Source organism: Copidosoma floridanum, unplaced genomic scaffold, assembly GCF_036245765.1.
Source record: "Copidosoma floridanum isolate Cflo_tuat_1 unplaced genomic scaffold, Cflo_Japanese_pri ptg000007l, whole genome shotgun sequence".
NCBI lineage: Eukaryota > Metazoa > Arthropoda > Insecta > Hymenoptera > Encyrtidae > Copidosoma > Copidosoma floridanum.
In genome coordinates, this window is record NW_028321884.1 from 374,633 (window position 1) to 401,688 (window position 27,056).

The 27,056-nt window shown below is 37.2% G+C and overlaps 7 protein-coding genes across 8 annotated transcripts; 3 read left to right on the forward strand and 4 right to left on the reverse strand.

The window, feature by feature from the left end:
- The first annotated feature begins 2,267 nt into the window (after positions 1–2,267).
- On the forward strand, positions 2,268–4,335 carry eIF3l (eukaryotic translation initiation factor 3 subunit L). The gene is made up of 4 exons (XM_014353922.3): positions 2,268–2,432; positions 2,516–3,247; positions 3,345–4,055; positions 4,135–4,335. Exons 1-4 carry the CDS (start codon positions 2,406–2,408, stop codon positions 4,267–4,269), a joined length of 1,605 nt encoding a protein of 534 aa, XP_014209408.2. The 5' UTR covers positions 2,268–2,405; the 3' UTR covers positions 4,270–4,335.
- A 28-nt stretch (positions 4,336–4,363) lies between these two features.
- Positions 4,364–8,664, reverse strand: elg1 (enhanced level of genomic instability 1). Its single transcript, XM_014353921.2, has 6 exons — positions 8,034–8,664; positions 7,695–7,948; positions 7,335–7,633; positions 5,964–7,131; positions 5,462–5,879; positions 4,364–5,383 (listed from the first exon to the last, which is right to left on the reverse strand). Exons 1-6 carry the CDS (start codon positions 8,523–8,525, stop codon positions 4,646–4,648), a joined length of 3,369 nt encoding a protein of 1,122 aa, XP_014209407.2. The 5' UTR covers positions 8,526–8,664; the 3' UTR covers positions 4,364–4,645.
- A 115-nt stretch (positions 8,665–8,779) lies between these two features.
- LOC149375326 (chitobiosyldiphosphodolichol beta-mannosyltransferase-like) lies at positions 8,780–10,937 on the forward strand. 2 transcript variants are annotated; one of them, XM_089588642.1, is made up of 6 exons: positions 8,780–9,016; positions 9,112–9,319; positions 9,393–9,735; positions 9,816–10,066; positions 10,138–10,429; positions 10,503–10,937. In XM_089588642.1, the coding sequence occupies exons 2-6, from the start codon at positions 9,175–9,177 to the stop codon at positions 10,714–10,716; spliced, it is 1,245 nt and encodes a 414-aa protein (XP_089444768.1). In that variant the 5' UTR covers positions 8,780–9,016; positions 9,112–9,174; the 3' UTR covers positions 10,717–10,937. The 2 variants fall into 2 exon arrangements, with proteins under 2 accessions (XP_089444768.1, XP_089444767.1); XM_089588641.1 differs by having other exon boundaries at positions 8,780–9,319.
- hoip (NHP2-like protein 1 hoip) lies at positions 10,798–12,183 on the reverse strand. The gene is made up of 2 exons (XM_014353946.2): positions 11,994–12,183; positions 10,798–11,746 (listed from the first exon to the last, which is right to left on the reverse strand). Exons 1-2 carry the CDS (start codon positions 11,994–11,996, stop codon positions 11,366–11,368), a joined length of 384 nt encoding a protein of 127 aa, XP_014209432.1. The 5' UTR covers positions 11,997–12,183; the 3' UTR covers positions 10,798–11,365.
- A 1,151-nt stretch (positions 12,184–13,334) lies between these two features.
- Positions 13,335–16,338, forward strand: LOC106640093 (ALG1, chitobiosyldiphosphodolichol beta-mannosyltransferase). The gene is made up of 8 exons (XM_014353990.3): positions 13,335–13,523; positions 14,750–14,873; positions 14,999–15,049; positions 15,146–15,220; positions 15,310–15,464; positions 15,553–15,659; positions 15,736–15,964; positions 16,061–16,338. Exons 1-8 carry the CDS (start codon positions 13,412–13,414, stop codon positions 16,186–16,188), a joined length of 981 nt encoding a protein of 326 aa, XP_014209476.3. The 5' UTR covers positions 13,335–13,411; the 3' UTR covers positions 16,189–16,338.
- A 2,346-nt stretch (positions 16,339–18,684) lies between these two features.
- LOC106640025 (uncharacterized) lies at positions 18,685–22,968 on the reverse strand. The gene is made up of 3 exons (XM_014353887.2): positions 22,943–22,968; positions 22,222–22,749; positions 18,685–18,722 (listed from the first exon to the last, which is right to left on the reverse strand). Exons 1-2 carry the CDS (start codon positions 22,966–22,968, stop codon positions 22,236–22,238), a joined length of 540 nt encoding a protein of 179 aa, XP_014209373.1. The 3' UTR covers positions 18,685–18,722; positions 22,222–22,235.
- A 3,107-nt stretch (positions 22,969–26,075) lies between these two features.
- Positions 26,076–26,579, reverse strand: LOC106640106 (Neuropeptide-like precursor 3). The gene is made up of 2 exons (XM_014354004.2): positions 26,549–26,579; positions 26,076–26,306 (listed from the first exon to the last, which is right to left on the reverse strand). The coding sequence occupies exons 1-2, from the start codon at positions 26,558–26,560 to the stop codon at positions 26,076–26,078; spliced, it is 243 nt and encodes an 80-aa protein (XP_014209490.1). The 5' UTR covers positions 26,561–26,579.
- Positions 26,580–27,056: the final 477 nt, after the last annotated feature.

Consider the following 27,056-nt stretch of genomic DNA (forward strand, 5'->3'; position numbering starts at 1 on the left):
GATTCATTTTTAATAATATTTCTCGTCATACATGCCCATGGTTTTTTAAAAGTTGTTTGCATACAATATAATTATGATTGTTTGTGTACACTATTCCTCAAAAATCATTATTAAAAGCTTTGTTCCACTGAAACGGCACTGCTCCCTCGTTGACAAAAAAATTTGCATACTCATCTCTTATATTTACTGCTAAAATTCGTCTAGCCCTCTCACTGCCCGATTCCTCATTAATGTTTTGCAAACTCTGATATTCTTCATTTACTTGCATGTTTCCAAATGAATCAGAATAATCAGAATGTTCCGGTCTCTGCATTAATAAAAAGTTTTGCAAGCAAACACAAGCTTTTACTGCTTCTAATAAGTTTGGTAATGAAATTTTAACACTATTTCTAAAGAGTCGCCACGTACTTGTTAGCTCTCCAAAACTACATTCAACTATACGTCTTGCTCTAGACTGTCGGTAGTTAAACACTTTTTTTTCCAAACTTAAATTTGAACTTCTGGGATAAGGAGTCAACATAAATTTGCTTAAGCCAAAAGCTTCATCTCCTAAAAACACATGTGGTAGCTTCATACCTCCTGGAACCAAAGATCTTGGTGGTGGAATATTTAATTGGGCGTTTTTGATCATGTTACCTATCTTACTATTATGAAAAACTCCTCCATCACTTTGACGCCCAGCAGCTCCAATTTCAACAAAAATAAACTTTTTGTACGCATCTACGTAGGCTTGGAGGTGAACACTGTGATGCCCCTTGTAATCATAAAAGTAAGAACAACTATTTGGAGGAGCCTAAAAAAACACAATGAAATTTTTATTTTTCAATACATTTCTGTACTGATAGATACATTTTATTTATTTAACCACCAAGTTATATATTTACCTGCATTGTAATCAATTTACTGTCTACGCAGCCTAAGCAGTTGGGAAAGTTCCACTCTGCCTCGAATCCTGTTGCAATTTTTCTCCACACATTTTGGGTAAAATTACTTACAAAAACAATGGGTTTCAAAGTATTCCACAGTTCTCGGCAAGTTTCTTCTACAATTTTAGACGATGTACTTGGATGAACTCTGAACATCAAAGACAAAGTCTTTAAGTTATCACCCGTTGCAAGATATCGCAAAGTCAATTGTAAACGGATTGTAGCAGATATTGGATTCCGAACAACAATTTTTTTTGATATCTTAGGGCCTACTATAGATAAAAGATTATCAAATACTTTTGGCGTCATTCGGAAAAAATTAAGAAAACCTTCTTTATCATGCAGTCTTAAAGTTATTATTAAATTGTTGCTTGCTCCTTGAGTTATTCTGTTCACTTCTTTGTACACTTCAGAAACCCACACTCGCTTTACCTTAGACTCTTTTTCGTGATTTAACAAAACGCGATGTATTAAAAGCAATTTTTTAATTCTATTTTTTAGTGCAATCTTGTCATGAGTATTAGCATTTTTTTTCAATAAAACTAAAATAATGTTTTTTAGGTTAGAAGATGTGAGGTGCATCGTTCTAGTTCGATTCGCAGTCAAACAATATAATTTTTTTCAATTAATAATACAAAGTAGTACTTTAACTTGTAAGACGTTTACGAGAGACCAATCAAAATTATACCGCCAACGTGATTTCTCGAGCTTTAGTCTGTCAGTCTCGGGACTTCGGGACTCCCATGTATACGCACCCTTAGTCCTGCGCACTTAAAAGTGTGCATGTTGCATAAATAAGTACACCTTTCAAATAAAGTAAAAGTATAAGTAGTTGGAGTAGTCGCGCCGGTCACGCGACAGGCGAGAGTTTATGGTCCATATAAACACGCGCGTCTATACACTGGACAACTCCAACTACTTTTTTACTCCAAGGCTGTAATTAATGTTGTTTAATTAAATTAATTTTTTTTTTAATTTATTGAAACATATTAAATAGCAGCACGAGAAATATACTCTCCAATGACCATATTTATTAGTTATTCACCCCATAATAGTTCAGGTTTGATCCTCGGAGAACAATTTCAATTATGTCTGATGTATATAAAATGAAAATAATATAACACGCTTAATTTTTTTTTTTTCTCAAGATTTAAGTATATAGGTGTTTTTAACTGTTTTTTTGATTAATTCAGTAAGTGTATACATTGAGTATTGAGTTGACGATTTAAACTGTCGGCAAAAAATTATGACCGCGAATTTGTGCCAGTAGATGGCGAGGTGTGGGCGGAGCCGGCGGGCTCGGCGGGCTGTGGGATTGCAAGGGGAGGGGGCGAGGATTCGGCTTCGGCTGGCTGCGAGAGCACACTCTCTGTCCTCTCTGACGTGACGGGTATTGTTGAGGTTAACTTTGAGAATTTATTCATTTGTTGTCGCATGCATATTGAGGAAGTAGAATAAATAGAGCAACCGCTCAGTATCATGTATAACGATGATATTGACCGTCCGGTAATTAACAATTTGAAATAAAAAGTGTTTACAAAGTAGCCACTCCAAAATTATTCTAACCTGCATCTTTTAACTCTTTTCAGGACGACAGGTACGACGACTATGGACGGGACGATTACTCCTATGGCAGGGACGAATACCGCGAGGTACCTGATGTCGTTCGAAAGTTCCTGGCTTACTTGCGCAATTGCATCAACGAGGGTATGATATTCGAGATTCAGAATCTCTACGAAAACACCTTTCCCAAGCTCTCGGAGCAATATTTCGACAAGTCACCGTGGCCCAACGAGCAGGCCATTATTGACATCGTCGGCGAGGACCATGTCTTCGTTATTCTGTACATGGAGCTCTACTACCGTCACATCTACGCTCGCATGAAGCCGAATCTCGAACAGAGGTTCAATTCATTCTACAACTATTGCGAGCTCTTCAATTACATCCTGAACTCTGACAAGCCTGTACCCCTCGAGCTGCCTGACCAGTGGCTGTGGGAGCTCATTGATGAGTTTGTGTATCAGTTCCAGACCTTCACGCAGTACAAAGCCAATATCTCGTCCATGACTTCTGATGAAATGAACGAGCTGGCCAATAACAGCAAAGTTTGGGATGTTCTTTGTGTACTCAATGTGCTACACTATCTGATTGACAAGTCGAAAATTAAGAGCCAGCTCGAAGTTTACGCCAGTGGTGGAGATCCAGAGTCCGTGGCTGGGGTATTTGGGAGACATTCGCTGTATAAAATGATGGGATACTTTTCACTCGTTGGCCTCCTCCGAGTGCACTCCCTGCTTGGAGATTATTATCAAGCTATCAAGGTAACAATAATTTGCTAAAAGCAATAACATGAGTTACAGTTTTTTTTTTATTCTTCATATTGATAAAAGTCAACACATTTGCACTTATTAACGTTAGGTCTTGGAAAACGTTGAACTGTACAAAAAGAGTGCATACTCTCATGTGCCTGGATGCCAAATATCAACAGCCTACTATGTCGGATTTGCTTACATGATGATGAGGAGATATGCCGACGCTATTAGGACGTTTTCTGGTATTCTTCTCTATGTACAACGTACCAAGCAGCTTTTTGTTCCAAGAAGCTACCAAAATGACCAAATTAACAAACAAACAGAGCAAATGTATAATTTATTAGCGATATGTTTGGTATTGCATCCACAGTGCGTTGACGAAGGTTTGCAGCAAGTTTTTCGTCAGAGTAGTTACAAAGAGAAGATCTATAAGATGCAGTGTGGTGATTTGGAGGAATTTGAGAATTGTTTCCAGTTTGCCTGCCCCAAATTTTTAAGTTTGCACCCACCTAATCCCTACTCCAACGATGATTACATTCAAGATGCAACTAAACACCAGACTCATGTTTTCATGGAGGAAGTTATTCAACAAAAGATGCTACCTACGATTCGTTCTTATCTGAAACTTTACACTACGTTGCCTTTGAGCAAATTGGCTACTTTAATGATCAGCAATCAGCAAAGTGAAAACATCGACTTTAACGACGAAATTGCCAAACTCACCATTTATCTTTTATGTTTTAAACATAAAATGAAAAATATTGTTTGGACCAAAGGCGCATCAGGATTAGATGGGAAATTCCAATCTGGTTCAGAGGTATTGGCGTTTTTATTAATTCAATAAAAATTTAGAAACTTATTTTTTTCAAACAATTAACCACACTTTGATCTTTCAGCTTGATTTTTATATTGATCACAATATGATTCACATCGCCGACACGAAAGTTGCTCGTCGTTATGGAGATTTCTTCATTATGAAAATATTAAAGTTTGAAGAACTCAACCGAAAACTACACCATATCAAGATCTAAAAACTGTAAGCTTCAAACAAGTTTTACCATGAAAAAAGATTACAATAAAACCAACTTTTTACTCAAGTATTTTCTTTTTTTAATACAAGTTTTATATTTAGATTATGTACATATAAATCATTCGGGTTTTTAATACATTTAAAATCAATTCATTCAAAAAATACATATTGCGAGACTAATTTGTAATATCAAAATCTTAATTTTGACTCCTCTCTTAAAAAATACATCTTTGAATTTACTAATAATAATTACATTCATAAGACTTTATATTTCTCAACAATAAAAATATTCCAAAATTCAATTAAATATATTACATATTTTACAAACTATAGTTAATGTAAGAAACAAGTTAATTAGGCTTCTCGTGATGCTATGGTCAACTTTCTCCGACTACAGGTTTTTCTTGCAACATTTTGCATCCAAAAATCAAAGTATTGCCTGTCCTCATTACCGCATTTGATATTTTTGAACCTTGTAAATAATGAAAAAACCGATTGCCTCGCTTACTATTCAATTGCCGTCGAATTTCCTCAGCTCTGCATATAGTTCGAGTACTAGATAGATAATCTAAAACTAGAACCCGTCGGTCCAACTGATTCGATGTAACGTTCGATAGCTTTGAATATACGTCTAAGATTTGTTGTTTCTTCAATGTTGAACAACCGCTTATTACCATCTGATCTTTCAACTTCTTTGATGTATTCAAATTTAAATTTCTCACTGAATCGCTCATCCAGTTACTGATTTCGAGACTAGTACCATCAAGATGAGAATAACAGTTCATGTTTTCAGCGAGTGATAAGCTAGGCTCTGATTGCAAGGTTGGTAAATTTAAAGTCGGATCTTCAATGTCCATAAAAGTTGACATCACAGAAAAACTGTCCAGATTATTTGCCAAGTTGTTTAAGGCACTATTTGTACACTTGGCACCCTCATTTGTTTGTTTATCCCTTTTTTCAGCTTTGGTTGCTGGCTTATAAATTTGCGTAAGCATGTCCTTCCAAGATATATTGTTTGAACTCAAAGTTCTAGATGGAATGTGTTCTTTACCTGATAACAAGATATACTGCAACTGCAGGATACCTTTTCTCAAATCTCCACTTTGACAAAGAATCTAGGACAAAAAATATTGTAAGAAATCAATCATTTACAAATTTTATACAATCATTTTACATTTAAATAGCATACTCACATTTACGCAGCTCTGTGGCAATTTGCATTGAGTTTCAGCGAATGCAATCAGACGCATCAACGCCATTACTCTTTTACCAAACGCTGGCTTAAAATCAATTCGAAGTTGTTGAGGTGCCATTTTACCCAGATGGAAGCATGTATTTTGCAGGGTCATAACGATCGGTCTTTTCGTATTCGAAGCCAGCTGAAATACTGCCGACACAAAACCTTCATCTTCTTCAAAAACCAGGTCAACGTCTTCCATAAGAATCAAAGAGTTTTGCGAAATTTTTTTTTTCTCTTCCGGTTCTTTCGACTTAGACGTAAACATATCTTTCAAGCTTGTCTCTTTCACCCTATGCGATTTGGTAGCTTCCTCAAAGTCTTTTAAAATTTTTTTACCGGGTCTTTTCGATGAAGCGTTGACTTCTAAAACTCTGAAAAAAATCATTTCACGAATTACAATTATTTAGAAAAAATTGTGGTACAGGCTTGGAATTTATGAATAATCAAATTATTACTTATAACCAAGCTCTTGAGCAATGGCATAAACACTTGCTGTTTTTCCACTACCATGAGGTCCAATCAAAACAGCGACCTGATTACTTTTAAAATTAGTTGATGAACTGCCGTCGGAATTACAAAATTCTTCACCACTGCTATAGTCCTCGTTAGTTTTTAACGATTTCCAATTGTCTAACCAAGATTTTAATTTCTGAGCAGCTCCTTCATTTCCCACTATCTCTGTACTACTGTTTGGCTTATACTTCTCAGTCCACGGGTTATTTAACAATTCATTTTGAATGGTATCATGTTTGGAACTCTTTTTCTCAGATTTTTTTCTTCCTCTTTGAGGTTTTTTATGAATTTCAGTCTTTTTCATCGCTGATAAAGTTTTCCACAAACTTGATGCCCCTGGACAGTCTGATTCGATCTCAGACAAAATCGTTTCAGTGTCTGATTTCACACACTTGTGTACGGAATCTGAAATGATTTCTTTTTGACTTAGACTGGTGACAGTTTTCATGAGTGACACATCATAAAATGGTTCTACTGTTACACTTTTTAAAGAAAACTTGTAACTCTTGCTCAAACTATCACTGTTCAGAGGCAACTGTTTAACATGGCTTATTTTAGGAAAAGGTAATACAGAAGGCACGGCAGGAGCGAGTTTTCGTGACTCATTATCATTAGTTGTCTCTTGTATGTCGGACTGTAAAAATAAGCGTCGCGCAGCTACCATTTCAGCACTTGGTTTGGCTTTCTTCTTAAATAACGGCGCAAGTTTTCCGGGCTGGTTTGTTTTGACTTTAATTATTTGACAATCATCCTCAGAATTTTTGGATTGTATAACGTCATTTACATGAATCATTATGGCATCTTCAACACCATCAGTAATGTTTTTTTTATCAACTTCAGTATTTGCTGTTTTATTATCAGACGTAGATATTTCTTCTTTATTAACTTTCAAATGCTGTTTGACTTTTTTCTTTTCTGTTTTAAGGTTTTTTAGACCACTTTTGTCATCTTTGTCGTTAATAATATTATTATTGTTACTTGATGAAGAAATACTCAATTCTTTCTTCTTATTTTTCATAGGCAATAATACTTTAGGAATTTTGTCCCTATCTCCATTTTCTTTGTGCGACTTGGAATTTAAAGTTGGGCTATAAATTTCTTCATCTTCAGCTGTAAAAAGTTTTTTATTAATAAATAATCGTTGCAATGATATTAAATTTTTCATAAGTAAATTATTAGAATTATCAGAGATCAAAGTGTCAAAAATCATTGCCATCAACTAGTTTATTTCTAGGAGACTATTTTGCTTCCATTTTTCATCATCGTGAAATGATATTATTAACATTTAATATAATATAACTATTATAACTTACCAAATGAATTAACGTGGTTGGACTGAAGTTGAATTTTCAATGACCACTTTGGCTTATTATTTTCAGGAGAAGTTTTTTCACTTTGTGGTGATAATATGACAGTTTCGGATTCAATTACAACAATTTCGTCGGTATTATCTTGGTGTTTAGATTTTTTCTTTTTTGGTAAATTTTTTGTTTTTTTATCAAAGACTGGAGCTACAGGCACCGGTGAGTTACTAGGTGTGTGAACTTGTGCTTTAACTGTAACTTTAGCGTTTCTTTGTCTTTCTTTTTCAAGCTGTTCAGGAGTTGATTTACTGCAAGCATTAAAATACAATTATTTCTCTTACTGTTACTGGGAGATAAAGTATCAAGTACCTGAAATAATTCAGTAAATTATTTCGTTTTGTATTTGGAGTATCATTTTTGGAGGTGTCCTCGTCACACTGAATTCTTTCTGAATTTTTATTGGACTCCGTAAACAATTTTTTCCTCTTTTCAAATCTTTTTTCGATCTTAGCTGCCTCTTCTTCCTCCCTGACTTTTCTTTTCAAATAGCCTTTTTTGTCAGCTAAATCTATTAATTTTTCGGTGTGCTTGGTTTTTATTTTCTTTTTGCTTGATATATCCTCCTACATTGGCAACAATATGTAATGTAATTTGAAAAATTCACAAAAAATACAGAGTAACAAATTAACGAACGAAACTTCAACTTACGTCATCTTTTTTTCTTTTCTTGTTATCAATTATGTCTGCGCTTGAGAACGAATCGGCAAACTCTTTGGGAATAACCTGGTCTGGCTTCTCATTCTCCTGAGTCGCGGGAGCATAAATTTTCTTCCGTTTTTGGCAAGTGTCCTCCGAAGATGACTTGGCACTGGCTGTTGCCGCAAGCGGAGATACACCCGAGCTTTTCTGCCTTTTTTTCGGTTTTTTATCGTGTGAACTGGCCGTCTTTTCGACGGGATCGCTCGAGTTGTCAATGTTGTCACAGGGGACGTCATCCTCGGACTTCAGGGATAGTTTGATTTTCACTCGCCCGCGCTTCTTCTTGGGCTTGACACTGGCAGACTCTCCGTTTGTCTTCTCCGTGGACGTGGCTTCCACCTCCTCGATTTTGGCGCGCTCCGCTCTAACCTCTTTCATCTCCGCCGGCGCGCTTTCCGCTTTTTTTGGCAGATCGATAAAATAATGCGTAATGTCTTTCATTTTTTTGGTTCAGGACTTGATTATCTATTGTACTTTTTAAACAATTAATTATCATTTGAATAAATAGATTACTATCAAAATGAAATATCGCACTCAAAGTCGAACACACTCTGCACTTTACTCTATCGAACGTTTCGAACGTTGCTCGCTCTCACGAATCTCACGATGCGCTGCTGACTTGCTATTGGCTGTTTGCTTGGCGCTTCGAACGATATTCTAACACAACCTTTGGTACCTACTCTCCCTGACAAACCAAAACATACAGAGTCTGATTGTCTGATAGTTAAAAATAAGTTGAACCAAGTACTGTAGTTTTTGTCAACTATTTTATTTAAGTGGGAAATACATTGTAAATATAAAACTTAGATCGAAATATTTTAATAGAGTTATTTAGCAAGCCCTCAAGAAGGGAAACAATAAAAATGTATTTTATGTGAATTAAAAGCTGCTTGCATGACACTCTGACAGCACATATTTAACGAGAAGTTGCGGTTGGTATAAATAATTGCAACAAAACATGGAATTTTTGGCGCACAGTTTTGGCGTATCGTTCGTTTTTGGACTGTTGTTTGCTCTAATTCTAAAGAAACGCGCAAGAACGAGACGAGTCTGCATCGTAGTCCTTGGTGACCTTGGGCGTAGTCCACGCATGCAGTACCATGCGATTTCCTTTGCTAAGGAAGGCTACAATGTCGAGCTTGTAGGGTATCCTGGTTCCCAACCGCATCACGAGCTCAGAGACAATGCCAATGTTAAAATACATTATCTTCAAAGTCCTCCTAACTGGAATGACAGTAACTATTTCGAATTTCATTCATTAGACTTATAATATCTTGGATGTGGCGTACAAACACTGTTTTGTTTCAGGAGTCACCAAGCTTCTTGCCTACGCGATCAAAGTCATCTGGCAATCTGTCAATCTTTTGTACGTACTATTTTTCAAGTGTAGTTCAACTTTCTTGCTTTTACAAAATCCACCTGCCATACCAACTATTCCAGTATGTTGGTTCTATTGTCTCATTGCCAAAGTGGAATTTGCCATTGATTGGCACAATTATGCACATACGATAATGGCACTAAGTTTAGGACAAAACCATTTTCTAGTCAAATTAGCTACATCTATTGAATCCTATTTTGGTGCCAAAACTGCACAAAACTTTTGTGTGACCAAAGCAATGCAAAAAGACTTAAACGATAAATGGAATATTAAGTATGTATAAGCATAATTATATTCAGCTTTAACTGTATAACAATTATTTATTGAATATTTTAATTTTTTTTACATTTTAGAGCTAAAGTATTATATGATAGACCACCAGAACATTTCCATCCGATCACGTTGGAAGAAAAATATGAATTATATTTCAAATTAAGTAAAGAATACAGTGTATTTAAAGGTGATGAAGAAAGTTCTACGATTTTTGCAAAAGAGTCATCTGATGGAAAAATTGAGTTACTAACAAATCGACCTGCATTAATCGTATCAAGTACCAGTTGGACTGAAGACGAAGACTTTTCTATATTGTTGGAAGCTCTTGATGGTATGAATTTTATTTGGTCCATCTCATGATTATTACGTCACCGTTATCAATATCATTTTTTCACTTTAAAGATTATGAAAGAGAGTGTAAATCAAATGAGACTGTAAAGTTTCCAAAGTTAATATGTGCGATTACGGGCAAGGGACCATTAAAAGATTTTTACAAAGCAATAATTCAAAAGAAAAATTGGAAATATGTAACTGTGATAACACCCTGGCTAGAGAATGAAGATTACCCAAAACTTTTAGCCAGTGCAGACTTAGGTGTATGTCTTCATACATCATCTAGTGGTTTAGATTTGCCTATGAAAGTTGTTGATATGTTTGGTTGTGGTTTATGTGTTTGTGCTTATAAATATAACTGGTAAGTTTGCAAATATTGTGATAATTATTATAAATGTTATTTTCAAAGTCTTGTATGATTGTTATTTTTTCAGTTTACATGAACTTATCAAGCACAACGAAAATAGTTTGGTGTTTACAGATGCCCGAGAATTAGGTGAGCAGATTCAAACGTTATTTAAAAATTTTCCAAACGATTCTGAACAACAGCAAAAGATAGCACAATTCAAAAACAAATTAGCTATGTATCAGAAATTCCGTTGGCACAGCAACTGGACAAGTGAAGTACTAACTTGTTTTGAATGTTAATCATATATGCCTTTGGAGTGACTTATTACTGTTTTTGTTTTGTTCAACAATATTTTCCAAGTTAAGAACTAATACAATGAATGCTTTAAAATATAATTTTATTTTGAAATAAGGTTGAAACATTCATACTTAATATTTGTAGATACAGTATCAATTATTTAGAGATAATTATGTTGTAATATTTCAACTGTCTTAAGAAATACACAATTTTCTAAAGAATACTATACGTTCTACCAGTGCATGTCTGTCTAATTATTATTAATTAAATATTTGCATGACGCACTGTCAAAATTAAATGCTTTCACAACTAGTATCAATACTTCTTTGAGTCGAGTAAACGTTTGTTGGCAAAGTTAGAGTCTCTCAGTTACAATCTTGTGTGAAAAATTGATTATTATCCGGTGTCAATAATTGTCAAGTTTGAATGCGACTTCAAGTAACATCATGGAAACTAATACTTTTAATCAAGAGTTAGAGTGTATGTAATAATTTTTCAATTAATCTTCTTAAAGATTGGCGATTTGATTTTTACACCGAAATTTGAGACTTACAGAAAAAATCTTTACTATACCAATTACATTTATTTACAAGGTTTAAAAAAAAGGTTACATATCTATAATAGCAGCGCGATGTTAAATAGCTGAAAATGTTAAACCAGAAGGCGTTCAATTTCTCGTTGTATACTCTGAATTTGTGGCTTTAGCTGTGAACCCTCGTTGACTGTGACAGAACAGGCCACAACAGGCCTTGACACTCCACATGCTCTGCCGAGAGCTTGTTTGCTCCTTACGAAAACGTATGGAACGTTTTTATCTTCGCACAATAGTGGCAAGTGTAGCAAGATTTCTAGTGGCTGTGCATCAGCTGCCATGACTATGAACTCTGACTGACCTCGGTTGAGTGTCTTGGTTGCCTCATTGGCTCCTTTCCTCAACTGTTTGTAGTTCAAAGCTTGTTGAACTAAATTCAATATTTTGGCAGATAGTTCAGCGTCTGCCAAGGGATAGGCTTTCGGGTTCACCTCATCCGTCTATGACAAAAAAAAATTGACATGATAACTTGATAATGGTATCTTAAACAAATGTTATTTACGTGTTTGATTGGATGCACAGTGACTTAATAATGCCGTTGATAGTAATACAAATCATAGGAATCTAGTGATTTTTTTTATTATTAATGCTTGAATGACAACTGCAAACAATCAACACTAACACGTGTTGACGGTTAACCTCAAAATAATGTCGTTGTACCGGGCGCATTTTATTCTACAAACTCACCATATTTGTGTAAATTTTTCGCTGTGTTTATTCGCACCAAATCCACGTAATTATGTGGATATAAGGTTAGGAATTTTAAAGAAAAATGCTACTTTTTCAAATGAAGTATGTCCACGTAAAGTGAAGTTCGCACCTTCTATTGAAGCCAGAGGGAACGAACGAACGCACGAGCGCACGAGTGCACCGAGTGCACGAGCGTTCGTTTTGAGTTAGCGCGCATGCGTACAACTTTATGACCAATTCAAACTACGCGGGCTACCGCTCTTTGGTGTAGCAGACGCCCCACACTTTTCATCTGTTCCGTGACTTGCACAGTTATCTATACTATTTTCACAAAATATCCTATAAAACCCATGGTAATGTCCAAGTACCTGAATGTCGTTGGAAAGATTCTGATTTCTTCTATCTGCTACATAGTTTTCTATTAGGAACTACAGTATCTTTGCTGAGATATCATACAACCTGTGCCACCAATTAACGACCCTCCATAAGAGGCTATGTTACAGAGTCTATTTTCCAGTTAGTTTTTTTTAACAATTTTGGTGGTGACGAGGTCTAAAATTTTGGGAAAAGACTCCTTGCACCTTCAAGAATCATCCTTTAAAATATCATATAATACTCCAGTGTTTTGATTTAGTGAGGAGCCACCTTAATTCAATGTGAACGTTCATATTGAAAAGGGGGTTCCAATGTTCCGCTAAACTCAAAATGAGTGAACAGACTGAACAGACCAATCAATGATTGAATTAAGCAAAAAATGTCTATGTGAACAGCTCCCGTATGTCGTACGACTACTCATTCAATTAGCCATAATAGAAGACCACTACTCGTCCGATAGGAATGAATTTTAGCGTGAATTTTTTTTATTTCTTACTACTTATATATTAATATATTTCATAGTAGGTATAATCGTATCACGGTATCAGTCCGCTATACTTACTAGTAATCTATTGTTTTTAGTTGTTGACAACAGTGTAGTTTTTTTCACTTTGTCTGCACATGAAAATGCAGTGGTAACTTTAGTTAGAATTTTTTTTATTGCTATACTTATCTCAAGCTCTTATTTGTGTTACACCGGGTTAATGAAATACCTACCAAATTTATTAGTCAGTTACAAACGACTCGCGCTCATCAGAGACCATGGAGAATCGTTCAAATGAAAATTCTAGCGATGAGTACGGTATCTTAATGGTAGAAGGATATTTTGTTGTTGGGTACCTACGAAGGTATTGTGAGAGAAAAATGCAAAAATCTCAAAGTGACGAACAAAAAAAAATCTGTCGATAAAAATGCAGATTTCATCGGTATACTTATAGGTACAGGCTTTATATACGTATATGCGTAGGCCTTAATACTTATTAGGCATAGTATGTATAGCAGTATAGCGTAGCAGCTTCGAGAGAGCAACACACACCAGCATGCATTCAACAATGTCATTCTCCGTTTTGCTTTTTGTTATTTTATCTATTAACAATCGGTTTGTACTTTCAGCTGTGCTTGAGACAAACTTCAACAACCGTCCAATAATAGGTAATCATTTCCCTACTTTGCTTTTATTATTTTTACTTTTATCTATTTGTTCACTTACCTCGTGCATATATATCTCTACCTACTATAAGTGTGTGTTTATCGTACGCGCGGTGTAATATTATTACCATTATGGCTTAAATTTAACGCGACACGAAATTGTGGATCCGTACGTATAAAATTCAGTGCCCTACATTTGAAAAAATTTGAAGAAAATTTGATTTGCTTTGACTGAATGACAAAAATCATCTTGTAAAAGTTAAAAAATAATTTTACCTGTAGACATTATAATAAATCAGTAAAACGATTATTCTGATGTTATAAGTTTACTCATTCAACAATAAAGTATACCTAATTTTTTCCCGTGAATAAAGTTCTTCGTGCAGTTTAATCGATTTTTAGTTTTCATGTAATCATTGAAAACTTATTCTAATTAAATAACCTAACCTTACGCGTGTTTTTGTTCGCTGTGGAAAAATTTTACTTACAAGTTGATCCCTCGCAACCATCGACAAGAAAAGGCCTACTGGCTCAAGCTAGATTGGCAATTATTTTTTTGAAAATTAATCTGCACTACTGATGTTTTTAGATAATGATATGAATAAAAAGAAATGTTCTCGCTACGTAAATAATGCACGTTTTCTATCCACAATTTCAAACGAAAGTAGGTACACGATAAAAAATTTGTAACTACAAAAATCGAAGCATCTTTATTTCACTATTTTTCTCTATTGTATATATTATCGTACGGGTAATGTGCTGTATAGCTATATACACCAAGTGGCTGCTAATGCACAATCAACTCTATTGATAAGAGCACATTAATTTGCAAACGTTTATTGAATGACATCATTGATACCAGTAGAACAAACATGAGCTTTAATTGCTTAAACTTATTCATCGACAATTTTTCTCATTTGTATTTTTATATTTTGCCTTTTATTACTAAAACACCCAGAAAAGATTTGGTTGCACACAGTTTTATTTGAAAGAGCAAATCTTCATCCAATTACCCTAAAAAATCACTAATACGAATTATTTTTCAAATTACCAATGTTTCGAGTTAATTTACTTATACTAAATAAACTAAAAGCCTTGGTATTAGTATTTTTTTACTTACATCCACGCACGCGTATAAACATTTTTTTTTCTTTTATACATAATGTTGTACTTAATAATATAAAAGAGTACTTTTATGATTTTCTTTATCCTGCAATACTTGATTTTAGGAATTTTAACTCAAGAAATAAGTTATAACTTGGACAAAGCTTATCCGGGCATGTACGACAGTTACATTGCAGCTTCTTATGTCAAATTCATTGAAAGCGCCGGCGCAAGAGTAACTCCAATATGGTGATGAACATTAATGATTTTCTTAGTTTGCATAATTTTTTCTATTTTTTTTTTTTTTTTTTTTTTTTTTTTTTTTTTTTTTTTTTTATTACCAGCGTATTAGACAAGTTATTTTTTCTCCATAGGATAGGACAGAATTATTCGTATTACGAAAACATCTTGAGCAAAATAAATGGGTAAATATAGAACAAAATAACAATCCAACAAAATGGATTGTCAAAAGAAAAAAAAAATGTGGATAAATAAAATTTTTGTTCGCCCATTTGTTCAAGTGTACTGTTCCCCGGAGGTACGACGTATTTCAATCAAACCGATGGTTACGCTGACGCTGGAGAATGCATTTACGAGTGAGAAAAACTTTTTCAACTTGTTTTCCCAGAGCATACAAGTACATAAGTCTTTTGCATTTATACACCCTGCATAATTCTGCCACCAGAATCGCTAAAAAATTAAATAGAAACAATACGCACTTTCCAATTTGGGGTACGTGCCTGGGGTTCGAGCTGCTGACATATCTCGAAGCTAGTCGTCGTGAGCATCGAGAGACGTGCTCGAGCAGTAGCCAAGCGATTCCCCTCGAATTCACCAAAAGTTAGTCACGTAATGGAATATCGTTTGATCTCGAGGTATATGATTTTCGTGGCATTTTTGACTAGTCAACAATGAAAATTACTTCCAGATTTTCGGAACAGTCGAATGTTCAAGGACGTTCCAGCTGACGTAGTTGACGTTTTGCGAGAGAAAAAAGTCACTGTTAATTTCCATCAGTATTGCGTTACTTACGAGGTAAACGAAATTCGATCGATAAATTTAGATAATTTTAGCTTAGGATGAATCTAATGATTCCCCGTGTGAATTCAAGGCCTTGGCGAAAGTGAATCTCACCGAGGAATTTCACATAATATCCTACAACCACGACAGGAACGACAAAAAATTCATATCGACGTTCGAACACGTGGCATTCCCGTTTTATGGTGTTCAGTTTCATCCGGAAAAAATCCAATTCGAGTGGGTCAAAGGAAAAAATATATCCCACTCTTTCGATGCGATAAAGGCCAACCGGTACTTTGCCGATTTCTTCGTCAACGAAGGTGGGTGTACTATTGATTAACCTTCACCTTTTCACACACGTTACCATTTTGCATCTTGTCGTTTAATTCCATGGTTCAAAATTAATTGTGTTTCAGCACGGAAAAATTTTAATCATTTTTCCAACGTAAAAGAAGAAAACGAAGCTCTTATCTACAACTACCCCGTTACGTTCACGGGACTCAAGGGCTCGCCTTTCGAACAGTGTTATATGTTTAAAAAATAGTACATTGTACGCATCTAGTAGTGCCATCAATTTCATTGCGCGGGAATGGATGTACCGAACTTTGTTCAACTGTTGATATTTGGCGGCTGCGAATTGTGATATTTTTAGATACTTTGTAAAAGACTTGAAAAATGTGTTCACGAAATTGTTACGGAAAAACTTTTTTTTTTTTTTTTTTTTTCATTTTTTGATAATTATTGTCGTGCTGTAAACATTTTTTTTTTTTTACATAGTAACGTGCATTAAGGAACTTTATATTATTGAAAAAATAATATTTCTTCGTAACGCAAAGACAATGTACTAAAGATTTTAGTCTACATTTGTTTAACCAACAAACATGAAAAGTATACTGCGAGTAATCGATAATTTATAATTCACCTGGACTTTATATACATTGTACGCAAACTCTCAAAGTGCATCAAAGAAGCTTTGTGCGCGTTGGCACGTGATTTACTTAAAAAAAAAAAAACGGAGTTTGCCGGGCTTGCCATTGAAATTACCAGCATCTATATGCGCGGCCGACAAGGACGTAGTAGGTATATAAGGAGTCAAATCGTGGACGCGAAGGTTTATCGAAGGCGGCAGGTAGGTAAGGTACCTGTGTGTAGCAAGTAAGTGCAACATTATACGAGCATATCGCGCGATGGAAGCCATAAAGCGAGGCCAAGTACATTGGGAGCTCCTTTCTATGCAAGGCTAATGTCACGTGGATGCTGCGGCAGCAACGGCCTGGTCACGTTGCCTTGTTTCGACTTTGAGAAAGCGTAGTTTTGCCGAAGGCTGTCTTCAATGAGTTTTTAAGAAACGAAACGCAACTTTTTCTCGCACAGAGTGATGCAGGTGCGCGTCTACACACGAATGTGGCTGCATTTTTTATAACACATAATTACACCCGAACCCAAAAGCCCTTTGAAATGGCATAATTTTTTCATATCGCATCTTGGGAATGTAAACGTTGGTCTAAGCCCCAAGGTACCACTATACCCACGAATACAGTATATTACCGATGGTTCGAATTTATTTCTCGCAAACTTTAAGCGGGTTTGCACGGCACCCGTATAGTTTGGTATGTCGATAATTAATTCATGTTTGTCTAATGAACATTTAGTTTTATGTAAAATGCACTTTTACAAAACGGTCATTCAATCATTATCAGTAGTGCTTATATCAGAGCAAACTTGGTTCGACCATTACCGAAAAACTGTCTCCAGCTACCGGCTCACAAGCAAAAAGGCTTCAAACGATGAACCAAAACAATAAGATAGTTTTTAATATTTGGAAATTTTCCATTAATGAATACTGTGTTGAGTATTGAAGCGTTGAAGAAAAGAGACTCGAGTGATTTTTTGTAAACGTGCAATCTCGAAGGACAACAAAAATAAAACGTACTTCTTTGTATAATTGTAATTTATTTTTGCGAAAGAGCAATTCTTACTCATGTCTGCCAAGTTTTAGACCGATGTCTAAATAAAAAAAAAATAAAAAAATGGTTTAAAACGTTACCTGAGAAAACTTCTGGTTAGTATAACGACGAGGGGTGGGATAGTAGGATAGATACCATATACTTCTTCAATAAGATGCGGCAAAACAAAAACACATTAGTTATTCATTGTTAATTTGTTTCTTTATTCAAGTACTTGCTTTTTTTTTTTTTTTTTTTTTTTTTTTTTTTTTTTTTCTCATCATTCGTTGTACCCAAATTTATAAATGTCATTAGTTTACATTGCGTGTATCTACATAGTTTTCCTCCGAGTGAGAATCACAGAGCGCAAACTGCAATCCACGACACCTTCGGAAATCATATACAATTATACTGCTTGAGTATACCTACGTGATAAATATATATATATATATGTATGTATGTACACGATGAAATAACAATTTTATACACATCGGATAATTTTCACGCATCACTGGAAAGCGTGTCCGTATATTATAAACCTTTGGGCATCGTAACAGTATAAGTAGTTACAGATGGCCCGGATGCAGTGGTATAGGTAAGTAGGTATATACTATAGGTTCTATTTCTAGTCGAGGGCTGCTCGCTGCTCTGTTACTCGCATTATATTGTATTATACATATGTTTACTGGTACAGATGGAGTGTGTATGTATGAGCACACGTGCTGCTGAGAGGTAGGAGTAGCTGCACGGGAGGGATGAAGGAGCTAGAGACCCAGTTCGAGGTCAATATCCCAGTTGGGGCGAGCGCGTCAGAGCCACATACGTCACAGCAGTCGGTAGTGGTGCAAAGACCCCTTTTGCGACGACGCCTCCCTCTGCACCACCTCGCCGATCTGCGTATGTATATGTATATGCAGGGTGGTGCGCGTAAGAGCGACGGAGAAAGAGAGAAAATAGCACACACACACACACACATACACTCGTGTATACAATGTGTATATACCCTCCTCCGTGTTGCATGTGCATGTATACATCAACTGCGCAGAGTGTGGAGAGGAAGTAGGTGGTGCGGCGTCTTCGTCCGCCTGGCGGATCTCGTGAATCGTGACCTCCTCGAGTGACACTGGATTACCTAAATATAAAATACGATGACATATTTAATAAGATATATTATACCTACCTACACACATAAATACAAAATAATATTTTTTGCCAATTATTAATCGACTTCTTTTTTATCTTATATTTTTCAAATTTCCCTTCCCTTCCCTCCGCGCTTGTAAGTATATATTGCAATTTTAAGTTTGACTCCGCGCGGGGTCTTCTATGCATCTATGGGCCGACCGGTTCGAGGACGCGCCGGATAATACCTATACACACGAGCCACGCGCTTTCTCTCTTATCAATTGCATGCGTGACCCTGCACTGGGTCGCGAGTCTCACGGCTTGGCCATATCTATATATAATTGTGATGCAGACCGTCGCTACCTATGCACGTACTTTTTTTATCATGATGATGCGTCTACGTTTTCATGTAGGTGTACAGCAAGACGATTTTGATGAATCAAACTACTCCAGTACTTGCTTGTGAGCAAATTAGATTAAAAAAATAAAGCAATTGTTTGGTCGAGGGTGGAAGGGTGATTTGAATGGAATTTTGCTCTTACCACCGTTATGATGTCCAATCGAAGCATAGAATGGAATTTTTTCAAGTTATCGATAAACGTCATGTTGGGCCCGACCCCAATTATTGCTGACACGAGTATAGTTAAATAATATCATGTGCGGGTGTACAACAACTAGCCTGATGTAGTAAGTATCTACAAAACGTTTTTAAAAAAGTTGGAATAACGTTAAAAAAAAAAGAAAAAAAGACAACGTTAGAGAGTTAAAAAAAAATAAAATAAAGGTATTTTTTACAATATAACTAAATTATGTTTTATTTTTACACAATTGTCAAAGTATTTAAACTAAAGGACGACAGCAGTAGCATTGATTTCACTCTGACCAAGATATATTTAGGTATCGTTTTTTTAATAGCTCCAACTTGTATTATTTATAAAACAGTTGTCGATGCTTCGTACGATTATTTCGAAATTTCGCAGCACATGATTTTGCGCCAAAAACCCTTTGCAAGCTAATATTTGCTCGCCCACACTCATGATTATATACTACTTAGGGGTGCCTTATTCGGCACATTATGCATATCAAATAATTGTAACCTTCGACCCTAGGTAACAAAAAAAAAAAAAAAAAAAAAAAACAGTTTGACTGCCACAGTTGCATCCCTTATACACAAGTTAACCCCAAAAATTAATGTCCATAAAAGCTTGTATGAAGGAGCACACCGCGGCTTTCATTAATAGATACACATCGTGTCCCATTCACCCATATAACCCAGGGGGAGGGGCTGCGGAACGAGAGGTAACACCTATAGGCCTGCAGGAAGTAGGCCACGCTGCTGCTGATGCTCAATGACAGGACTGACGTAGCTGCTGCCGCCGCCGCCCGGTACTTGTACATATCGCGACGTTCCGATATACATATACATAGCTGCTGCTCCAGGTAAGCATATACGTGTATATAACAGCAGCTGATCTCACGAGGGCCAAGTGTACAAAAATATACAAAGGATAAAAGTAGGGGTGGGGGCACAAAAGGCAGTTAATCGAAGGTGATATAAAAAAAAGGCTTAAATTTTATCCGGCCTAAAACTTTGTTATATGTATTCAAACGACCATTGGTGGTGGTGGTGAAGTGTGACGTGCATATGTATCGAGGCAACAATCGGCGATTGACAGTCACCCTCAACCCTCAAGGCGCGCGCCCGTAACCTTCCCTTTCTCTCTCTCTCTCTCTCTCTTGCCGACCTTGCTAAACATGAACGTACAAGTACACATACCCCACAACACGTATATAATATATAGTATCCATATATGATTCCCGTACAAGGATTATACGTATATACTACACAGCGGGGCGGCTAATCCTGCCCCTCCCCCCTCCCATCGGGCTTTATTACCTCTACGTCTCCCTCAATTTTTCTCTCCATCTGACTCTACTACATTTCATTTTTCTTTACTTTAATTATTTATTTCATGGATAAAGGGTCGCATCTTATTACTATTCTTTACTCACGAGTGAAATGTTGCTCCGAATAACATGTATATGAACTGCCATTAAAAACCGATTTAAATGTAAAAAAACGGCACTTTTTAAGTAAAATTGTGGCATTTACATATGATTGTACGATGGTAAAAGTTAAAAAAATTTCTTATAAAAAAATATTTAAAAAAAATATAAATAAAAATAATATTTCGGGTATAAAAAAATTTCTTGTATATTTACTGGAAACTATAGGTATAGATGTTCTAGAAAATTTTTTCTTCGTTTTAAGAAATTTATTTTTATTTTTTTTCAGTTCATCCCTTGTATTATATACTTAAGATTTCGGCGAAAGCGTTGAATCTCGTACAAATACGATTAATCGACGGATTTAATTGTACACGGTACTTACGTTATTTATCGAGACTTTAAGGGGTTACTTGTACTTAAGTGGGTGTATCTATATAGTAAATCGTTTTGAATGCCGTATGGAATAAAAAATAAATAATAACTTTTCAAGTTTGCCTGTATACTAAATATAAGTATAAATGGTATTAAAGTCATCCCGAAAAGCATGAATAAACGATTGTTTGAAAATCAACATAAACCATGCAAGCTGTATATAATATAATATATAGGTGAAATTCATAATATATATATATACTATTTAATTGGCCACTCGTGTGGTCCAAGCTTGATTATAATATGAATATTCGCATAGTCGTGTGTATACATATGAGTATAGGCATCAATGAGCAGTGACGTTGTTAAAACAGTGCCTCGGGTGGTATATGCGTCTATAATTCATGGGGTTGCGCTTGTGACGACTAAAAGTATGCGAGAAAGGGTGAGGTGAGGGAGAAATGAAAATGTAGGTCAGCAGCAGCAGCAGCTGCGGCATAGGAGAGAGAGAGACCGTGAATGATCCGCAGCATAGAACGAGCCGCTGCGGCTCTGACATCATCGCAGGGTGCATTACCCTCAGGATGCATGTACGTGTATGCGGGTATATATATATATGTAAAACTGGGTCAGGCGTGCCCCTTCTATATTCATTTGGTTCGTTCATGGTCAGTAAAAACATGCGTTATGCGCCACCACCCAATAATATGTACCTTTACAATTACTACTACTACCATTAAGTATAATAAATGTAACTATACAGCTGTAAATACTTTTGGTACGATAATTGTACGGCAACAACGAAAAAATGCATTCATCGAAAGGGGTATAGGCTAATATAATGTCTTTTTCAACTAACTGCAGTTGTGACAATAACATCGAGGGACGTTTTCAAACGAATCCATGGGCTCTTTGGTTCTATGTTATATATATATTATTTCAGATGACGAATAAAATATACAAATTTTTTTTTTCCTTCCCCAATCGTTCCGCGTACGAGAATCGCTCGGTTCATTTGGGACTGTGAGTTTAAGTAATTGTATGGAATTATTTTTAACGATCACCCTCACGTTTCTATTATACACAAGTATGTATGGGCAAAAAAACGAAGTAGAAGCTCTTACCGTCGCGGTGCGCGTTAGTAGGCGGCCCTGGGCACCCGCTGAGTCGGCAAACCCGAGAGTCCCTTGGCGTAGGTGTACGCGACGGGTCGCCTCAGGATGTTCTGGGGTTTTTTCTTGTTGCCGGTGTTGGTGTTGGTGCTGCCGTTGCTGCTGTTGCTGCTGGTGGAGGCGGCGATGCTGGTGCGGCTGCTGCCGTTGTCCGAGGGTTTCTTGCCGATCTTTGAGCCCCGCAGCAGGCCGGGTATGTCGGCGCTGGAGTCGGCCTTGCCGCAGCTCTGCCGGTGCACCCGCTCGACCGAGCGGCCGCGGCTCAGCCACGAGAATATCCGGCTGTTGCTGATGCTCCGGTACAACCGGTCGGTCGATCTGGCTTGCTTCGACCTCAACCGGCGACGCTGTTGGTGCTCGTGGAAGGAGCCGTTGCTCGACAAACTCGGACTGATGGTGTTGATGGTGGTGCCGCTCAGGCAGCCGCTGTCGTCGCTGCACTCGTCGTCGGCCAGCTCGCGCTCCCCCTCCTGATGCTGTCTGCGAAAAAAAAAAAAACAAAAAACAACTTAAATTAATGTATATACGATCGGAGCTCCTTTCACCTGCACGGATGGATTGGCAAAGGGCTGGTGTTGTTTTACTTTCACTACGTTTTACTTTATTTTCTAAAGAGGGTGCAAGTAAACTGCAATTGATTTTTTGTCAATATTTTAGGTGGTGGCTAAATTACCTTGCGTTGCTCCTAGTGTCCTTCATGCTGTGGGTTTTATCGAATTGACTTTTAGCTCGCGGTGCTAACGATCGGATGAGCACTGCGTGTACCGATACGCGCGTTTCGCCGGTGGATTCGTCGCTCAACTGAGCTCGAAGGTTGTCGGGCAGGAGCTTTTATGTAGCCTCGGTACAGCCGGGAAAAGCTCGGTGCGCATGGCCACGTGAGAAAGGAGCCGTTGCCTAGCAGCACACCGCACCGCCACCTGCACACCCGACCAAACAACACCGCGTACCCTTGCATTGCTCCAACTGCAGTGTACCGGAGGGTGCAAGCTCTCGTACCGCTGATGATGTTACGTGTATGGCTCCTCGGGAGTTTTTTTACAAATCAGCCTGTATACTCCTCCGCGGTACACGTATAGCAGATACGCGCGTTGATCGGAGCAATTTCGTTCGTCCGATCAGGGTTTCAATTTCTGTGCATCGAAATCGATCATTTTTCGGAAAATAAGCATGATTCCACAACTTTTTTCAACCATTCTAACGTTTTTACTTTCAAAATTAACAAGTTTGAGCTGCATACCATTCATCCTTCAAATGGCTCATTTTTATCATTATTCTCATGTTTCTTTCGATCGTTTTAAGTATTTATGGTGATCGTTGAAACAATTTTTACACTTCCTAAAAAGGAAACGCGCAAACAGTCTAATTTACAAAGTATAACGAAAACACTTATTACAATTTTTTAACTTCTTAAGTGATAAGCAATTTGCTCATTATATTAAAAAATACAGTCGAAGAAATAGCGATTAAATTTTTTAAATATAGATTAATTTGTATAATACAATCACAAAAAGAATGATATATTATTACATGGATTTTTTTTACCCTCATTCGTCAACTTCCAGTCTTTTGTTACATGATATCAAAAAAATGTGATACGATGGAAATGAAGTTCGAGAACCGTTGGATTAAAAGTTCTCTTTGTCTCTCTCTCTCCCATACACTCACACATAAACGAATAATCATCATAACTACAAATATATGTAACTATTGATGTATAGTTTTATTAATTTTTTATTGAAAGTAGACTAACGGCTTGCTTATAGTACACAAGTAAAATCAAATTGCTAAAAGTTAAAATATGAGGTGGAATAATTTTTTAAGAAGAAGTTGTTAATTTTTACAAATGGGAGTAAAGGAGTACCAATGCGCTTAGCTGATGCTTATGATATATATATATCATACTGGTATAGCACGAAGAGCGGCAGTGGCCGTAATCGCCGAGACTGATGCCAATCACCGGCGTCACCGAGCTTTCAACATTATATGGGATAGACGCATCGGCTCATATGCATACAAACCGAATCCATCAAATATACAGTATTTTCTTAGAATCCGTCCAATTTTCGCTCTCGTTCGTGTACCAGTCGAGCCAATTCCCTGTATGTTACATTTTCACCTTCAATCTCGGATGAAAAAACAATCGAAAAAATCTAAATATATATACTCATGCAGTTTTAAATGCAAAATTATGTTGATGTATATAGCGTACACGCTTTTTCGCACATGAGGGAGACATTGTTCAGTATAAATATATCAGTTTAATGCGAACAAAGTATCCAAAAAGGTGTCGGAAGCATATTCTATATACTCATTTGATTCATGTGACATCCATAACTTTACAACAAAGGCTGTACGTCATGAAAATTACTGATTTGATGAAACCACAATCAGTATGGCAAGTTTTTTTTTTAAACAATCGATAAGTATATAGTATACTGACGTTGCCGCTTGCGTTTGCAATCAAGCCGCAGTAGCAGAGTATTGCGCTTGGATTCAGTTCGGAATATAATTAAAAGCTCGGACTTAAAAGAAAAAAAAATTGCAAACAATGCCGAAGTACCGTACGAGGAACCATACCTCGAAATTCATTAAAGCCCATTTTCCCGGAACTCGCGTACTTACACTTTTTTGTTTTTGTCATCGCGCGATACTTAAAATTACTTGCTCTCTACAGCTTCCCTCCTGAGCGTGTATTCAAGAACTAAAGTCTCAGGGCCGAGCGACAAACCCGGACCTACGGGCTCGTGACGTTAGCTGTATAATCCAAGTGCATACGTATAAATGTACGTACTGTTCACGTATACCAGTACGACTAGTGGATAGTAAAGAGGAGTCAACGAAACCTTATACCAAATATCGAAAAGTTTTGATCTATGACCAACTTGATGTTTAACTTAAGTATGAAAAAAAAAAAAAGTAAAAAATAACTAAGAGTGATTAGTTGATGGATGAAAGTAACTTACATTGCCATATATAGTGTGTAATATTACTTTTTAAACGAGAAAACTGATTCGACGTATTTTTGAGAGTAAGAATCATAGCAATCATGAGCTTTCCGTAGTCAACTTAAGCACACTCTTGTTTTGGGTTAAGTCGATCAAAAGTTTAATCTTATATTCTTTTAAATGTATTATTTGTACACATGTTTTAAGCAGTTCTAAAACAAAAGATGAACAGTAAAGGCGTTAAATAAATCACTTTACCATCGTTTTAAAAATATATAGACGAATTCAGAGTACCTATTGAGAAAAAAAAAAAAAAAAACAAAAAAAAAAAAAAAACTCAGGTAAATGATAAACTTGGATTGAACGAGATGCCAATAAAGATAATATAAAAAACAGCTCTTATTTGTCATTGTACCCTCGACAAAAAGCCAAAAATTTTTTACCTGCAGCTGCAACGAATGCGCATATACAGGAGGGAGGAGGAGAAAGGTGCGCAGTATATACGTAAATAAATCGGTAGACCAAGATTGCGATGAAAAAAAAAATGAGCTTGAAGCAGCAATTTTATTAGTCAAACGTTTGAAAACAATGTATATTTTTTTATTTGCTTGTTTTTGATGCATGATGAGCGGATACGGAAAAAAAAAAAAAAAAAAGTCAGATGAGCGAGGGACAAGGTGTGTAAGGGTGTTTCGATGGAGACGAATCGGTGACGGAGGTATAATACGCGTTTAATCGGACCATATGAAGCAGTGAGCGGATGTGGCGAACGTGATGGGGGGGATCCCGATGAAGGCAGTGGTGGCCGGTGTGGTCGACGTGTCACTCGTGCACCGCGGGACGGCGACACATAAGCCCTTAGAAGAGGTAGCTGGGCCGGTAGTACGGCAAGTAGCTGCCGTAGGTGTAGGCGTACGCGGCCGGCAGGGGGGCGCCGTACGATGGTATCGCGGGTGCGATGTAGCCGGCCGGGAAGACCGGGGCCGCCAGGAGGGCACCTGGTTTGGCCTCGGGAGCTGGTTCCGGGGCTGGGGCTGGGGCTGGTGCCGGCACGGCCGCGGCAAACGCCAGGACGCAGGCTAACAAGAACTGCAAGAAGGACAAAATTCATGATGAGACTACTCTTTCTTTTATATATTGGAAATACTTTGTCAATCAAATTCTTCGAGTCTCGATAGTTTAAACAAAACAAAAAAACCAGCCAAAATTCTATTGAATATGATCCCGATAAATTCCACAAACGAAACAAGCTACGCACAGTTGATATTAAAAAATCACAGAAATTAAATTTTGTTTTTACAAATTTATCGATCTATGATGTATATACTGACCAGCTTGAACATGTTGAGAGAGTTGTGCCGGGTTGTAGGTACTGCAGTTGAGGACAATGTGCCCAAGCCGAGCCGGACGAGCCTTTATATAGCAGTCCACTGCGAGCGGTGTACTGTAAGGTACGAAACCTTTGGGGGGAAGGGGGAGTAAAGGGAGTAGGAAGGATCGAGAGAAGCAGGGGAATATAAGTGTATAATCTACCAAAGGGGGAGCCTTGATGGGGACCGCGGTATCTCGAGGATGCTGCTCGTGTTTTTCTCTTCTCCCTTGCCGGTTTTTCCTCCTCTCTCTAGAGGATGGAGAGCGCCGGACGCGCGAGTCCAACGAAAGGGACAAAGAAAAAGGGGCAATGAGAAAAGATGGGAGAGGAAAAAGGGGAAAAAGGACAGAGCACCGCGGGGTAAGAGCGGCGATTATGCGCAAGGCCATCCGCGCGAGCATCGGACCGCGCGCAGGGAAAAAGGAAAAGGAGCTGAACCGACCGCGACCGGAAAAATGCCCGATGCA